Source organism: Micromys minutus (assembly GCF_963924665.1).
Source record: "Micromys minutus genome assembly, chromosome: 11".
Classification (NCBI taxonomy): Eukaryota; Metazoa; Chordata; class Mammalia; order Rodentia; family Muridae; genus Micromys; species Micromys minutus.
In genome coordinates, this window is record NC_137980.1 from 31378995 (window position 1) to 31397219 (window position 18225).

The following is an 18225-nucleotide window of genomic DNA, read 5'->3' on the forward strand; positions in this document are numbered from 1 at the left end:
TGGATGCATGGATGTGTCCTCTGCTACAACTGGAGCCATGGGTTCCCTCCTTGTGTACCAGACCCCTCCCCCAAGAGCTCCCAGTGACTAAACCTCCAATATACCATTTCTTATAAAAACTATACCTCTGTAGTACAGATTGAGGTCAGGAATGGTAACACCACCAGAAACTCCTTTGTTATTCAAGATTATTTTAGATATTGTGGGATTTTCCTGTGTCTATATGATGCTGGAAATTGTCCTTTTAAGATTTTTAGAGAATTGAGTTGGGATTTTGATAGGGATTGTATTGAATCCTTAACTTGTTTTTGGTAAGATGGCCATTTTTACTGTACTAGTCCTACTCATCCATGAGCATGGGAGATCTTTCCATCTTTTGAAATTTTCTCCAATTTCTTTTTTTGTTTGTTTTCTCTGTTTATTTGGTGTTTTGATTACTCTGTACTAAGGGAATTTCTTTCTGGTTCAGTGTATTTTATGTTTACTCTTCTTGTATATTGATCTGAACCTACTTCTTTAGGTTAAGAAAAATTTCTGCTATGATTTTGTTGAAAATGTTTTCTATGCCTTTGACCTGGATTTCTTCTCCTTTCTCTATTCCCATTATACTTAGATTTGGTCTTTCCATAGTGTCCCACATTTCCTGGATGTTATGTGGAGGGGTTTTTGTTTTTGGTTTTTTTTGTTTGTTTGTTTGTTTTAGAATTGACATTTTCTTTGACTGAGGTATCCTTTTTTTGTTCAGTGTCTTCAATGCCTGAGATTCTTTCTTCCATCACATCTGTTCTATTGGTGATGCTCACCTCTCAGGTTCCTGTTCAAGTTCATAACATATTCATTTCTAGATTCCCCTTAACTTGGGTTTATTGATTCTATTTTCACTTTCTGATCTTAAACTGTTTTATCCATTTTTTCCCCACTGTTTGTAATTTTATAGATTTCTTTCTGGGATTGATTCATTAGCCTTTAAGGACCGCTATTACATCATAAAAGCTCCCCCCCCCCACATTTCAGCTATGTTGCAATTCTTAGGATCTACTGTGGTAGGTTGCTGGGCTCTAGTGGAAAAATGCTGTCCTGGCTGTTATTGATAGTGATGTTTTTTGCTGTGTTTGGGATGATTGTAATCCTAGGCCCTGCTATCTGCTCTTGTCTTTGTTGAGTGGGTGTTCTGTTCCTTGGTTTCTGTTTCCTCTCTGGTTCTTAGGAGAGTTTGTTGGCTGTGTTTTGTCTGGTCTGGAAATTCTTCTGGGATCCTAATGGGTGTGGCTACTGGGGGACTGGAAAAATGTGTTTCTGGGTATCAAGGCCTTAATACCTTAAGGATGGGAATTGGCAGTGGGAGTGGGCTATCTGAGTAGGTCCACAGGAGGGAGAAAATTAGAATACTGTACCAGAATCTGTTTGGTCCCTTGTGAATTTGAGCAGAGAGCAAGGATCACAATAGGCAGTCTACAGAGGTGGACATGGCCCCAGGGAACTGGATATGGAGGAGACGAAGGAGAATTAAGATCTGAAGCTTGCTTTCCTCCTTCTCTGGTCTACTTGCTTCTCAGGTTTAGCTGGTGGGTTCCCAGGGAATGCCTGCTGGATTGGGGGTCTTCAATAAGGCAATGAGTGGAGAGAAGCAAGTTTGAAGGGGAAGGTCTGTATGAGGGGCCCTGGAGATGGGGTGGAGGAGAGACAGCTGCAGCTGGTGTGCTTCTGAGCTGGAGGTGGCTGGGGAATCGGGTTTGGAAGCAGGGAGGGAGGAAAGCTGTAGTTAGCCTACTGCTTTTCTGGGCCCAGTGTTCTTCTCTTCCTCTTAATAATATGTCGTAGTTTCCTGTGTGGAAGAATTATCTGTTAGATATAAACCTACTAGCTGATGATTTAAGTTCTATCTCCAATGATGCCATTTGCAATTTCTATTTAATTGCTTGAATATTAATAGAATATAGGAATATAATTGAATTTATACCTTGCTTTTGTGCAAAGCCAGAGATTGTTGAAGTTTTGCTAATTTTGAGGGGTTTCCTTGATTTTTCACGACCACAGCCATGTCTTTTGGAATGAATGACAGTTTACTTTTTTTCTGCTGCTATGTCTACATCTTCAACGTTCTACTTTTGTTTATCTTTTTTTAAAAATTCACTTATTTATTTCATGAATGTGAATACACTGTCACTGTCCTCAGACACACCAGAAGAGAGCATTAAATCCCATTACAGATGCTTGTGAGCCACCACGTGTTTGCTGGGAATTGAACTCAGAACCTTTGGAAGAGCAGTCAGTGCTCTTAACCATCTCTCCATCCCTTGTTTATCTTTCTTAAGGGCCTTATAAAATTTACCCAAATGTCCAGGTTCTGTTAGATTTTAGTGTCACATGGCTGACTGAAATGTGGGGCTTTTCAACCACATGGTCTAATGCGGTTTTTTTCCCTGACATTTGGAGCAACCTCCCATGCTCTAATACAATGCTTCCTGTTGTTGGAAGGATGCTTCCAGTCCCCTCAGCTGACTAAACTATCTTCTGGCTTTGTTTTCAATATGTTCAAGATTCCTGTTCATTGTTGGTTTGCTGAGAGCACTTTTAAATTTAAACATAATTGCAGGTATTTAATTTTATCAATGCCTTTAAAAAATCTAATTAAATTTGGTATATTTTTTTGCCTCTTTTGTTCCTTTTATGTGGTTAATTGCCTTAAGTTTGTTAAGACGAGTCTGCTCTGTAGCACCGGCTGGTCTCAGACCTGCCTTCTGACTCAGTGTTGGGATCACAGGCATTACCATTTACACTGGCTACATTCGTTACTTTTCAACCTCAAAATTTATTTGAAATACTTTGTTTTACTTTTTCACATTTATGTTTTTAGAAATAATTAGCTTTTCCCCCTTGGGTTATTAATATTAGTTTTACATCAAACTCTCTAGTCCTAAAATGAGTTGTGTAAAGTATCTCTTTCCTGTTTTTTGGGGGGGAAATGCGTGATAATATTATTCTTTCTTCAAATATCTGGGACTTTAATGGTAGTTATTAGAATCAAGAAATTTGAAAAGATAGCTTTTAGTTTTGTGTTTCATTTATCATTGAATTTTCTATCACTTGTTGGGTCATTTTTTTAGGGATTTTACAAATTATTATTTCATGTGATGTTACTAAGTGCATCTGCATATCTTTCAGTTATTTTTCTCACCCCTGCTGTACAGGAAGTGATGGTTCTCATTTGCCAGGTCAGCTACATCTCCCCTGCGGCCGCCATCTTGCCAGGAACTTAGCCAGCTCACCTGCACATTAGTCTAACAACAGATGTTTTATTGGCTTGCTGGCTCCTTTCACTGGATAATGCCTTCTCTTTTCCTCCCTCCCTCTTCCTCTGCTTCCCTCCTCCTCTTTTCTCCCCACCTCTTTCAATTTGCTTTTCTTTCTTGTTTCTCCTTTCTATAGCTTGTGTGTGTGCAAGCACTAGGGGGGTCTCACTTCGCAATATCCACTTGCTTTGAATGGATGTCCTCCTGCCTCAGCCTCCGGAGTACTGGGATTACAGACAGGCACAGTGGCCCTTCTGTGATTTTCTTTGAGGTGGAGACAACTCATTTATAATCTCTAACCTTTTCTATTTCATACTTACTTAAATCTAAAGGTTTCTATCTATGCTCCATTTTAACTAGATCCTTGTGATCTGACAGGATCCGTGAAGTATTTAAACTGTGCTGCTTCAACTCACATGCTTTAACACATGTGAGGATTTTTGTGGCTTTTTGGTTTTTATTTCCTGTGTAGTGTAAGAGACTCTGCCATGTCAGTCTTTGGAAATGTGTGGAAGCTTATGCTTGCCCCCATGTTTTACATGTGACTAGTTTTTATGAAGGTTGGTGCACACTTCAAAGGGTGTTGCATTTAAATGTAATCGTAAACTTAAAGTTATCAATTGACTCTAGAGCTTACGTAAACTTTGATAACCAATGGTTTAGATATAACTTCCAACTGCTGAGTCTACTTGGCTTGTTTTCAGAGCAATGTGTTAAAGTATCCAAATGTTATTGTGGGAGTTTGGTCGATCTCCGTTTTGAATGTTATTGCCATAACTTTGATACAGTCTTCCAAGGAACACGCCTCCTTGGATATTGACTGATCCCTGATGGTCTCATCAGGAAACAACCAGATTCTCTTTAACTGGTGCCAGCACATCACGAACCTTCTCGTTTCCTATTCCGCCATTGTGAAGCATTTGTTCTGTGCATGCACAATATTATTGTTTTGATATCAGTTTCATAATTCTGTCTTCTCACTGAAATACTTAATTATACAGCCATTGATTTAAACCTAGATGCCACTGTTTGTTAAGCTGCTATCTCATCCTGTTGTTTCCTTGTGCTGATTAAGTATATATTTTACTGCATTATTTTTAGCACTTTATCTGCATATTCTCTGATTAATCTTGTAACGAGTCTTCTAAATCATAGCATGCCCTGGTAATTTATAAATGTTCCACATTACACTTGTATTAATTTCTGGGCCTTCTACGATATCTCCTTCATGTCTTGCCTGTCTCATATATTTATTTATTAATTATGTATTTTATGCTGCCCAAGATATTACTCTTATATAAAGACAGGCTTCCTTCAGTCACCGGAATGTTAGCTTCCTCTGCAGATCTTTCTTTGTAACACCTGCAGGTTCTCATGGTGATCACATCCTTCGTTTCTGAGCCATGCACTCTTACACGTCCGTTGCCAATGGGAAAATATTTTGAAAATGCGTTCATCTTGCTTTCACTCTTGAAGGCTGTTTTCAGGGCAACGAACTGAATGGGCTCTGAGGGCATTTGGAACTTTCTATTGTGCTCTGGCTTCCATTATTTCCGCTGGATAGTAAATTAGTCCTGTTGCTGGCCCTTTGAAGGTTATGTGTGTCTGATATCTGGATGCTGGTGGTTTTTTTTTTTTTTTTTTTTTTTTTTCCCATTCTTCTGATTGTAGTTTTCAGAAATTTAACTTTGGTGAGCTTAAATATAATTTTAATTTAAAATCTATCATTATTATAATTTGTGTGTGTGTGTGTGTGTGTGTGTGTGTGTGTGTATGTAAATATAGGTGCATGCCATAGCTTGAGTGTGCAAATCAGAAGACAACTCTCAGGGGTCAGTTCTTTGTTTCCACATTGGGTTCCAGGAATTAAGCTCAGTGTTTTTCTCCACTTTCATCTCATAAGCATAATTTTAATTGTATTTAGTCTGGGGTTTATAGCGCCTTTTTTCCTGTGGCTTGATGCCTTTTATTGATCCAATGACAGTATGGAATATCACTGTTGTAGTTGATTTTGCTAGCAAGTTTCTGTGTCTAAGTTCCTGCCTTGAGCTCCTGCCCTGACCTCCTTGAATGATAGACTATACGCTGTACATCAAACAACCCCTTTTCTTCCCAAGTTGACTTTGGTCAAGGTGTTTTATCACAGCAATAGAAACTCAACTGATACATTGAGTTTCTATGTCTATGGAAAAAGTACATGAGATAAACGGATTAAAGGAGAAAAAGTTGATTTTGTTCAGCACGTAAGATGTTTCAGTCAATGTCCAGCTGACTCTGTTTCTTCTGGGTATTCAGTGAGATAAAACAGTGGGAAAGGCAGGGATGCAGCAAAATTTCCCACCTCATGGCAGATGAAAAGCTTAGAACATAACTGAGACTCAGTTATATATTAGTTGAGGCTAACTTATGAGTACATTCATTTATTTATGGTAGTGGATAGAGGAGAATCCAGACCAAAGTAAAACACCCAATTGTTTTTTCCTAGCAAGATTAGTTTCATGATATAGTACATGGTGACCTGAAAGGTAAGGCCCCAAGAAGCTTAAATCTCAGTAAAGAAGCTGTTAGCGTTATAGTCTAGAACTATATATTGTTCTTATGTTATAGGGACATCATTGAAAGTAAAAATAAGAAGGAAAACAGTAATTCTTTTGTAAAGAGAATCAACACATCTAGATACTCATTGATAATTGAGTGGGTGAGAATTTAGTGTATACACACATAGATATATATATATTTATGCTGTGTGTGCATACATATATATTTAACATAGTAAAATACAGTCAACAGAAATTATATATTAGAAGATTCTTCAGCTTTAAAGAAAGATGGACTCACAAACTTGGTAGGAAACGGAAGGACATGATGTAGAAAATCAAGTGAGATCATGCCCCACCCCCAAATAACTTACATATTCTTCCTCATCCGTGGATCAGCCTATAATGTATGCGTGTGTGTTTAAGAAAATATGTGTATTACTACAGTGAAGCACTTAGAAGGAAAAGCTAGAAAAGGTTATGGTAGTTGATGAGGATGAATAGTGTACAGATAAAGGATGCAGGAGCCCGAAAGAGGCTACCAAACTAATTGTTTTTCTAGTTTCCACTCTGATATGGTTTTTAATGGCGGATAAGTGCACATAAACGTAATTGCTACTGAATGCATGAAGTCCTAAATGAAACTCCATGACTTCCGAATAACGATTCTAACTGTAGACAAGTTCAGCAAAGGGTAGAGAGTCTGGATCTGGGTGGTCTGCTTGAGTGTATGCTTTACTGCAGCTGCATGATGCTTTTATTTGTGCCAAATAAATGCAGTTTTTTATACTTAAAATAGAATTGACAAAATTCCATGATGGTTTAGATGAAAGAGAAGTGAATTCTTAAGGTCACCACTGGGCATGGATGGCTCTGAGGATAGAAAAGATACCTTAAGGAGGAAGGGGTTCCTACCAAGGAGCTGGTCTGCTTTCTTTCCATGGATTGATGATTTGATGAGGTCGTGAGGGAAATTACTCATGTCAGGAAATCTTTAGCTAGTGTTTGAGAACCATTGGTATAGGAAAGGGCTACTTGTTTCCTAATAAAAAAGAACTGAGCTGGAGAGATGGCTCAGTGGTTAAGAGCACTGACTGCTCTTCCAGAGGTCTTGAGTTCAATTCCCAGCAACCACATGGTGGCTCACAACCATCTGTAATGAGATCTGATGCCCTCTTCTGGTGTGTCTGAAGATAGCTACAGTGTACTTATATATAATAAATTAATAAACCTTAAAAAACCAAAGACTACTGTTAAAGGTAATTTGGATGAATGCTGCATGGGGGGAAAGGCCTTAAAAATCACACTGACTGCAAATGGAGTATGTAAAAATTCCCACAGCGGCATGAAGCATCTTTTCCTCTAGCTCAATACTTTGTAACATCTAAGACAGAGTATGTTAATTAGAACATTTGAAACACATGGCAATTGAGTAACTATTTTGAGCCTCTTCCATTTGCTAACAGAAGGCAGAAGATTCTGGGGTTGTCAATCAGTCAGACTTTCATTTGAGCAGTGAAAAGGAGTGTAGCATTGGAAACAAAGTTTCTGTCCAGTCTAGTCATGCCTAAAAAAACATCCTCAAGCAAACCCTGATTTTCACCCTCTTCAACCATGTCAATCAAACCTAAGGAGCCGGCTTTTGTCTTCAGAAGGTAATGGGATGGAATAGAAGTATCAAAGATGGCAGATTGACAGACTCGGGTTTAAAGTCTAGGAAGAGTGTATCTCTTTCTCCCTTCTAGTCTCCTTCTTTATAAACATGGGAATTGTAACTGTCTTAAAGGATATAGAACTAAATAAGATATGAGATGACACTACCAAGGGCACTGCATGTGCACAGGAGCATCAGTGGAGGGATTTGTAATCTCACAAATACAACTTCTGCCTGCTTTCCATATCTGCTTCCGTCTGACAACTGCACGCACGGCACAGGAATTTTTCCATTGAGAGATGGGATTATACATGATAACTAAATGGTAACCACCAGAAAAATATTCAGGATACTCTTAAGAGTTTGGCACATGATATATTGGTGAAGTTTTAGATGAGACCTGGAAACAAATGTATCCTTGCAAAAAAATATAAGCATGTAGATCTGAAGATCGTCCTATCAAAACAGAATGAAGTGAGTCTGTCCTGCTCTCCTTCAGCTACAATGACCATTCATCCTCTGATATCGCACAACAGTGAGAAAAAGCTCATCACAGATGCTCTGAATAAGAACCAGTTTCTGAAGAGATTGGATCCCCAGCAGATCAAAGACATGGTGGAATGCATGTACGGGAGGAACTATCAACAGGGCAGTTACATCATTAAGCAAGGGGAACCTGGAAACCATATCTTTGTGCTGGCCGGTGAGTTTCTTTCTTTCTTTCTTTCTTTCTTTCTTTTCTTTTCTTTTTTTTTTTTTTTTTTTTTTTTTTTTTTTTTTGAGTTCCCATATAAAATGGTTTTGTTTATTTTGGCTGTTTTGAAAACATTTTAAAAAAACAAAACCAAGTTGCTCTGTTTGTAGAAAATAAACAGATTGACTGCATGACGAGGACATGGATGATGTCCCAGCAGTAGTTGATGTCCATGGAATGTACCGTGTGGATCTTGTCTCCCACGGAGCACTAGATAGAGCCGTCTCATCTCATCTCTTTCCTATCCTATAGCAGCAGGCACACTCCTTTTCATGTCCTCAGTGGAATCAGTATCCCATCCCATAGAGGTTAAATCACATACCCAAGGCCTCACTGCTCAGAAATGGAAAGTGTAAATACAGACAGGAAAAGCTCCACACCTCTAGTCAGAATGCTGCCGAGTGAAAAGTTTTTCTTTAAAATGTAGGTGTTTACGCTGACGCTTTTGACATTGTTACCAAGGAGAGTTTAATTTTGGTGGTTTCAGAAATCACTTTGACTGTAGACCAGTGATTTCAAAGGATCATTTAAGTTTCTAAGAAGAAATCAAATCGCATGCCCTCCCTATAAACTGTTCTTTGTTTAGTCCTGAGTCTCGATGCTTTCTGATCAGTTGAACACACATGGTTGGGAGATTGTAACAGACCCACTGATAAATCTTAAACAAATGATAATTTTTAAATATAAAGAAGCAAGAAACAGCCCGGATAGGGACTGAGGTATGGACTGTCATGTAAAATTCTGAATTGCCTCAACTTTTTGAGTCTTAGAAAAGAGAGCTAACCTTCCTTACGAAGGTAGCAGGGCACACTGGCTGATGGTGTGAACTTCCACCTTGCAGTGCAGTTCCTGGGAATGTAAGCAATCACACCATCCTACTTTTCCTGTTTCCTGCAGCCTTAGACGTTGCCTATCTAAGCGAATTAATGCACTTGCATTTTCCTGTTCATGACACTCTGAGGATCGTTCTTCCCTATACTGATTCTAAAAGCCCATTAGTTTTAAAAAGTGTTTGTGCCTTATTTGTTACATAATCTTTAAAGGTAACTTCAAAATGATCCTGTCATTCCAGAGTAATTATTCTCCCCTTCCAGTGTGTTATAGTCTTCATTTAGCTAGCCCTCAATTTTTACAGAGATAGGTGACCCACAGTAATACTTTCTCCTTACGACTTTTTTTTCTTGGCCATTTCACATCTATTTTAGCATCACGAGAGCATTTTGGCAGGAGAAGACAGGTCATTAAGTCAACAAATATTTATGGAACCTGCTAAGAGAGTACAAGAAACACAAGCCAGCTCCATCCTGTTCCTTGCCAGTGACTCTGATGAATGGCTTGTGGAAAGAAGAGGTTAGACAGGAGTCAGCAATGCCACAGTTGAGACCAGGCACACAGCATACATGGAAGTGAAGATTGGATGCTTTCTTACTTGAATTAATTATGGTGGCATCTAAGAACTGAAATGCCTGCTTTAATTATCTGCCCAAGCAAATTAATTTGATAATTAGAATTCTCCCCTCTATAAGATACAGCCTGAATAGCAAACACTACAGCATAGTAAGCTCTTGGTATTCCACATAATTCTTCAATATTACTCAAATCCTATGAGCCATAACCAATTAAGAAAAGAACCTGGACATGGTTAGGATCTAAGATATCAGCCCCAAGTGGTTTTGATGTAGTTAGAATTGGCTGTAATAAGCAATTACTAAACTGTATGTAATCTGTGGAATTTAGAATCAAAAGAAAAAGATTTTTTCCCTTAGAATATAATTCTATCCCAGTAAATATCTTTGCTTCTTTGGTCTGGAACCTGTAGTGGTTCCTGGGAAAATGTCAGTTCTCAGTTCTCATATCTGATTTGTTACACTGAGTGGACGGACCACACAGTGACAGTGACGCAAGCTTGTTGGGGGCAGGACGATGGCTGCCATTGCTCCCCCCCATTTCTTCCTCTAAAACAGTAAACGTTTTAGTCCAGGTTTTACCTGAAGCAGCAAAAAAAAAAAAAAAAAAAAAAAAAAAAAAAAATGGTTTCCAGGGCAAAACAACTGTAGGCAGTTTGCTGGGCACTGTTCTCTCTGTCTTGGGTTTGTATAGGTATAGACGTATAGGCATGCACCAGGATTAGGGACTCAGCATCTGAGGACCATGAAGTCACATATCCAAGATTGCTCAACCAAGAACTAATGCAACCCAGGTGCAGAATGAGGTGGCTTGACCCAGCATCCAGGATATCATGGCTCTGACCAGTCTTCCTTCCCTCACAGTAACAGATGTGCAGTGATTTTAAGACACACACTGATTGTTGGGAGAAATGATTTCCTGTGCTACAGTTTTTCATGGGGCAGAATGAATGTTGTGGAAGTTTACATAACATTTAGCCTGTGCTAGCATAACATCTAGCCTGTGCTAGCATAACATCTAGCATGTGCTAGCATAATATAGAGCCTGTGCTAGCATAACATCAAGCCTGAGCTACTATAACATCTAGCCTATGCTAGCTATTGCTCTAAGCTCTCTACCTTACTTAACTTGCTAATCTTTGTGATAAATGTATGCATTACCAATGATCCTCCCTACATCCATGATGGACTGCTCAAGGGCAGTGACTGGCAGACTTGGTTGCAGGCCTGATCTTTTAACCACTCTGGTGTTAATTAGGTTCCTGAATGGCTTAGCTGCATGCTCTGCGTGCTTTCTGCTTCTTTTCTTCCTCTTTATGGAACCCAGGTATATTTTGACGATTTGCGTTTCTCTCAAATTCTGTTTGCTAGAGGGTAGACTAGAGGTGTTCCAAGGAGAGAAATTGCTGTCATCCATCCCAATGTGGACCACGTTCGGGGAATTGGCTATTTTATACAACTGTACACGGACTGCCTCTGTGAAAGGTAAGAGGAGACAAGCTGCTCAGAATCACCCCTGCATCTAAGGTTGGCTCCTTAGCCAAGGATGTGGTACTCTTGTCCCTCATTTTGCCCTATAAACTCTTATTGATTAAAAAAAAATACAATCCCAACAACAGTATTTATATGGAAGCTTTGATAGAAATGATTCAAGCTCAGAAGAACTTTTCCTAGGCTGGGGATAGCTCAGTAGGGAAAGCACTTGACTTGCCGTCACAAAGACCAGAGGTCCATCCCTAGAATCTATGTGAAGTGTTAGGGTGTTACAAGAGCCTTCAGTCTCAGTGCTGGAGTCATCGTGACAGACCAATGCCTGGGATTTGTGGCCTGACAGTCTAGCCTAATTGGTGAGCACCAGGACAGTAAGAGACCTGAGTCAGAAGAGGTATTTGGCATTATTGGGGATGACACCTAAGGCTGTCTTCTGGCCTTGCAAACACATGTACACTTACTTACACATGTACAGGCACCCATATGTACATCCACACATGCCCCTGAACAGAATCTTGTGTGCCCACATAAGCACACAAGCACATGCATGTGTGTGAGTGTGTATGCATTATAAAAGAAAATGAAAGTTCTCAGATACCTACCTATATATGAGATGTGGTGCGAAGTTGAATGCTTCCATATTTGTTCAATTGCTACCTAATTTTTTACTACATAGCCCATTGCCTTTGACTCTTTTAGGATGTTTGCTTTCTAGTTTATTAAGTTCTTATAATCCAAAGATATCAGGAAAGCAATAATATAAATATCAGCATGGGTGTTTTGGAGAAATTTTTCCTTGAGTAATATTTAAATTATTACTTAAATTATTCAATCCTCTTAAAGATTCCCATTTTTATTCTTTTTTATTTTATATTTTATAATACATTTGGGTTTTCTTCAGTCTGCTGAGATGAGCTGTACCTCAGCATTAGGAGCTGGGTTACAGTGTTATAAGGACTAAAGCCACTGAAGTACCGAATGGAAATGAAGTTGTGAGGTTCACCCCCAAGCTTGAAGAATAACCAAACTGGGGTTGGATCCATATTTTAAACACGAATATTGAGTGATTGATTCTATTTTACCCAAAAGTTTGGTAAACTGTAGGTTCATGTTATTATTCTTTGTACTTTGTTTCTAAAAGGTTTATAATACTTTTATTCTTGAATTCTTACTTATTTTGCTTTGTGTGTACGAATGTCTTTGCTACATGCGTGCCTGTCTCCTGTAACTGGAGTCACAGATGGTGGTGAGCTGCCATCTAGGCGCTGAGAACCAAACCTGGGTCCTTCTGCACGAGCCACAAGTGCTCTTAACCAGAGTCACCTCTGCAGACCATACTTTAAAATCTCCCAACCATAACGTATCTAAACCTCTTTTTTCCCCCCAAGAAGTTCCTTCTGTTCCCTGTCAGACATTGTGCTTGCTTTTAAAGTCTCTCATATAAAAATTTTACCCCCAAATTTTCCTTTTTTTAATCTTTAAAAATTGTTTGTGTCCATTTTATATGAAAGTAACGGTAGAGATGCTTAGATGGTATTAGCTCTTAGGCAGCAGTGTCTAAGCATCATAGAAAGACACACATTCACACACATCGCACAGAGACTTTTAGTTTCTGCTTTTGAAACTTTTGAGTTTCCTACTTATGAACTCTTTAGTGTTGAATCTTTTACTGGCTGGCTGGCATGATCCAAGAACACCCCGGGGTATGTGGTTGATTCAGTGCACACTTAGAAATTGCAAACAAGCTACTTGAATATCATCCTAGCTAAAACATAATCAGAAAAGAAATCTACCCACTTTCAAATCATGGTAGACTTCAAAGCTGAAGTGATATGAAACTACCCAGTATTTCATTATTTCCTTTTATTTGCATGATTAAACTATACATCTCCAATAAGCAAACACCGATTAACTCTTTGGAATGTTTTCTTTGTCTGGTGCTAAATGTTGTCCTATTGTCTTCTTCAATTTTCTAAAGCTATTACCAATGTTAAAACTTGGGCACTGGATAGAGAGGTTTTCCAGAACATTATGAGGAGGACAGCACAAGCCAGGGACGAGGAGTACAGAAACTTCCTCAGAAGGTAAGAGTAACCTCGTGAGGGCAAAAGTGCAATGGTTGGTACTCAGGCTGAATTCTGACACAGAAATGATTTCCTTAATGGTTTTCCCACTTAAGGACTTTATGTAGTACTAAAGTGAGGAGAAAAAAAAAACTTGCTATAAATGGGAGCAGATACTAAACATTGTATTTCCTTCCTCTTAGCTTGTATGCTGAATTATTTCCTTGTTATTCCTTCTACTTTAGTATTGAAAGGGCCATAGTTAAAAAAAAAAAAATAGGCAAAAACACCTACAAAATTTACCTGAGTTTTCGTTCAATGGGCTTTGAAAAGCATTTATGATTCGATAGATCACACCAAAAGGCTAATTCTTCTAATATTAACTTTAGGTATCTTAATTACACTTTATAATTTATTTATTGCATGCACACTCACTCACTTGTTAGGACTGCCTATGCCTAGCATTTAGTTAGGGATCCTAGGCAGGAACACAGTGACAGTCAGCAGAATACAGCCAGTGAGCAGATTTTTACCAAACACCTTCTTGACATACCCTGGTAGAGACAATAATGACTCCTGACAAAGAGTTGCCTAATGAGAAGCAGGTGTCTCATCTCTAGGTATCACGTGGTGGGATCTACCTAAATATAGGTGATCTCAAAATTCTGCAGCTGAGCATCACAGATCAGCATTTAAAGTAAATAAGCCACATTCAGGGATGAGATTTTAAAAAAAAGAAAAAAAAGAGCAGACAGGAATAAACCAGTGGCATAGGAATAAACAGGGTGTAGCTGACAGTCTGAGATAAAACCTAAACCATTCTACAGAGCCACAATCCCCTTGGAACCTAGTGCTCCGAGTTAAAGGAGCCCAGAGAATCTACCAGCACAGATTTCTTTTTCTCCAACCTTCTTTGCGTAAGTCCATTCATCCATTCAACAAATATTTATTTCTGCACGCCAAACATTGTGGATTCCGTGGTGAACAAGGTAAACCTGACCCCTACCCACACAGAGGTGAGATGAACTGAGATTTCTCATCTGTTTATCCACCACTCCCAACGGTGACAGGTTTACTATTCATGGATCCCAGTTAGGATCAGAAGGAAAACTTTCATAAGTTTGTGGAAACGGAGTTCTAGTTGGTTTTTGTAGTTGTTGTTCTTGCCATTTCAACAGGGAGGCAGTACTCTAGGATAATGCAGTTTTTTTTTTTTTCATTATTTATAATAGGCTCTTTTTATATATAGAATGTAATATACAAGGACTGTGGTATACATGTAAATCACAAAATCTCATAAAGCTAACCATCCCATTAGGAAATACATCCAAAGAAAATGAAATCAGTACATTGGAGGAGGTATCTGTGTCTCCATGTTCTTTGCCACACCATCCAAAATAATCAGGAAATGGATACAAGCTAATTGACCATCAGCTGTAGATGGATAAGGAAAATGTGGTACATATAATGAAGGAATGCTTAGCTATAAGATTAAAACCTGTTATTTGGGATGACATGACAGTGGGGAATGTTCTGTCTAGTGAGATGGGCTAGGCTAGGCATAGACGGACAAGTGCATAATCTCACTCAGATGTAGGTTGAGAGAGTTCGTCCTGTAGATGTGGAGAACAGAAAGGTCCTTTCCAGATGCCTACATCAGCAATGGGAAAACGTTGACCAGCTGGTGCTAAGCACGAGTAAGAAGTTGTGATATTGCACTGCGGGGTAATTATAATTAACAACAATCTAATGTATATTTTAAAAAGCTGGGAGGAAGAAGGCTGAATGAACATTTTTCCCATAAGAAAATGATAAATTCCTGGAGAATATGTTTTTACCCATATTTAAACATTGCACATATGTATACATGTATGGAAACATTGCAAAGAACCTTATACATATATCCAATTTTATTTTAATCAGAATAAACTTCAATGGATGACTAATAAGTATAATTATTATAAGTAAATTATAACATTATCATTATTATAATAAGTGAATTTAATGATGTCCCCATGGTACCTGTGGGCCCTGATGTCATCACTGGTGTCTGGTCCTCTCCTCTCCTCCTGCATTTGGAAGTTTAGTGGCTATTGCTTAGAAATTCTTTGTATGTATGGCTTGATTTAACCCATTTTGAATTTGATAAGTTCAAATGGTGTTATTTTTGCAACCTGTTCGGTCTCTACCGGTCAACATGCATTTATATGTTCTCTTCTGGGCTCACTCTGGTGTTTTGCAGTTCCAAAGCACCAGTTCAAGCATTCTCACAGATCTTACACATGTTTTCTGGCCTATTTCTTCATGCTACATGTGTGCAAGAATCTATCTAGAGCTCCCTGCCTTCACAAAATTTAGCAATGCATTCTGGGAGTGGCATGATATTTCCTGTAAGGGTGTCAATGAAATAGAAAGAAATTAATTCAATAAAACAGTCTAATCGTATAGATTAGTTAATCATGCTGAGGGAAATTTGTAATTTTTTTAAAAAGAATAATAGGTTTCAGGATTCTATTTCAAATGTTACTGTTACCTGTCTCTAAAACATTGATCTAAAAAGACAGCACAGTAAGATTAATAATCAAAGAATATGTCACTGGTAATTTTCATGTTCCCATGGGTTCAGTCTTTACTTAACTAGAAGGAGTTAGATGAAAAGTTGATCTTCTTCTGTGAATAGAGTAATTTGTCTGGGCTGTAACAGACATGGAGAACTGGAAGCAAGCACTTTTCCAGATAGGAGTCACTTAGCAAACCAACAACAGTGTGGCCTGGGTCCCCTGAGCGGGTGAGATGTGACTGTTCCCTTTGTAGTATGTAGACACATTCATTTCTGCACCTATGAGAAATGCCTAGAATAGAGCAGTATATACAAGTCATTTTCTATTGTCAAGAATTTCTGCTAGTTATGTGATTTCAATTACTTGTATAATTACACGGAAAAACTGAAGTACACTGTATTATAATGGTATGCAAATATACAAATTTAGAATCTGTATGAAATATATATTTTTAAAGACATAATTAAGAGCTGGGTGTGGCATTGTATGGCTGTAATCTTAGTGCTTAGAAGGCCGAAGTAGGGGGATCATGAGTTCAGGGATAGCCTGGACTACATTGTGAGACTATTTCAAAAAACTGTAATTAAAAAGAGGTAATTGATTTAAGATTTCTTTTTAATTTTGAAGTGTTTCCTTGTTGAAGAATTTACCCGAAGACAAACTAACCAAGATCATTGACTGCTTGGAAGTGGTAAGAAATTTTAAGTAAAAAACAAGTATCATTACATCTTAGAGTCTAGTCATCTTATTAGTACTGTAGATGAATAAAGAGGAAAAGATGGGAGAACACTAAACTTCAGAGACCAGAAACCATGTTCAGTGGTGAGAGATTTTAGGCCAGCTCACACTGAGATGAAGGGGCCGGCAAGAGTTAGGTAGCCTTGGAACTTGCAGAAAGAAATTTGCATGTGTAAAGTGAAATTTGATTTACATATTTTAATCTTTTTAGTACGTTTTATACAACTAATCTGCCTTACTCAAGAGGCATTTGATTTTCTCCAATTAACATCACAATCCCTTGCAGAGTTTTCATGCTATAAAGGAGTCAGTGAGGCATAATTAGGAGGCAGGGTACAGAAAGGGCATGCTGGTGCTGTGGGGGAGGTGCTCAGAAGCCGGAGGCAGTCTGTTCTCAGCACCATGGGCCATGGAAACACATTTGAAGAGCTCACGCTTGAGTACTTTACCTATTTCAATATCTAGAGGCAAACAGCAGATTGGAAAGCTTTCAAAAGCTTATTCCTGGCATCCCCCAGATGGCTGGTTTTAGTTTAAGATTCGTCAAGCCTTATTGTGAAAAAAAAAAAAAAAAAAGATTTTATAACGTACCTTGTTCTTTAATGATACACATTGTATGTAAACCTCTTCAGGTTTCAAAGATTGCAACTCAAAGCAGATAGCCTCTCTCGATTTCTTGGGGGTGGTGGGGGAGTCCATTTCATTGAAACCAAAAGACCTTTTGGAAATTAAGAGGAGGAGGGGGTTGGTGGTAATACCATCACTGGATATGACACTTAGAAAGAATTGCTTTCAGTGGGAACCAAGTGAAAAAAGAGAGCCCTCCCATCTGTTGACAAATTCATACCCCTGTCAACCATAACATACAGTGCAAACACCTATGTGTTGAGAGAGAAGCAGGTACTATTTTATCTTAAACCTAAGCAACAACAGTAATGTTTCCATGTACAGTCATGAAGCCAGTCGAATAGTTTAGCAAGGACAGGCTATGGGGATACCATGCCTCACCTCCTATCCCCTGAGACTTCAGAGAGAAGTCAGATACAACAAGCCTGTGTATGTTGCATTCATTTGGGATTTTCCAAATATAACATAAACCAATCACAGATGCTACAAATTAATAATTCATCCCAATTTCTTAGGGTGTTTTTTCTTTCAGGCCAGAGAAGCCCTATATGTACATATTTTGTTGTTGTTGTTACCAAAAAAAAAAAAAAAAAAAAAAAAAAAATCTGTTTTTAACACACTGCCAATAGAGTGGTTTCACCAGAGGGGAATTCCGCGCTTACAGCAAATATGAGAACTTGGCGTCATTAAAAATAAATGGTCAATTAGACGTATTTATAGGACCATAGGAAACAGCCACAGAATACTTAGATGGGTCTCAAATCCAGTATTAATTAGCACACAATTCAAGTTTGTAAGCTTCATCTTTTAAACCGCCCTAGGAAAGCTTGATTACCTCTGGCCAGACAGCAGCGCCACGGCAAACAAATGCATCCCTGTAATGTGTGAAAATTCTCAGATGTGGAAGTGATTAGCAAGGAAGTAATGGAGTCTGTTTAGTCCTGAGAAAAGTATGCAATTTACAGTCAAGTCAGCACAGCCAACCCCTAGTGCGGGAAGTTGTGAGGAAGCACTGGCTGATTCCCCCCTCCCCCAATTCATTTTAGCGGTTTGTAGAGAAGCCAGTTTTACTTTGGGGACGGGGAGAAAGGTGGATCCTGT

The 18225-nt window shown here is 38.6% G+C and overlaps 1 protein-coding gene across 2 annotated transcripts in view; it reads left to right on the top strand.

The window, feature by feature from the left end:
- PRKG2 (protein kinase cGMP-dependent 2) overlaps positions 1-18225 on the top strand; it is a gene marked incomplete at both ends in the record, with an annotated part of 84472 nt that overhangs the window by 16949 nt on the left and 49298 nt on the right. For both annotated transcript variants that reach the window (XM_080925131.1, XM_080925130.1), the window contains 4 exons: positions 8021-8187; positions 11016-11129; positions 13114-13219; positions 16387-16450. In XM_080925131.1, the coding sequence (XP_080781257.1) occupies positions 8021-8187; positions 11016-11129; positions 13114-13219; positions 16387-16450 (451 nt within the window). The remainder of the gene's footprint in view (positions 1-8020; positions 8188-11015; positions 11130-13113; positions 13220-16386; positions 16451-18225) is intronic.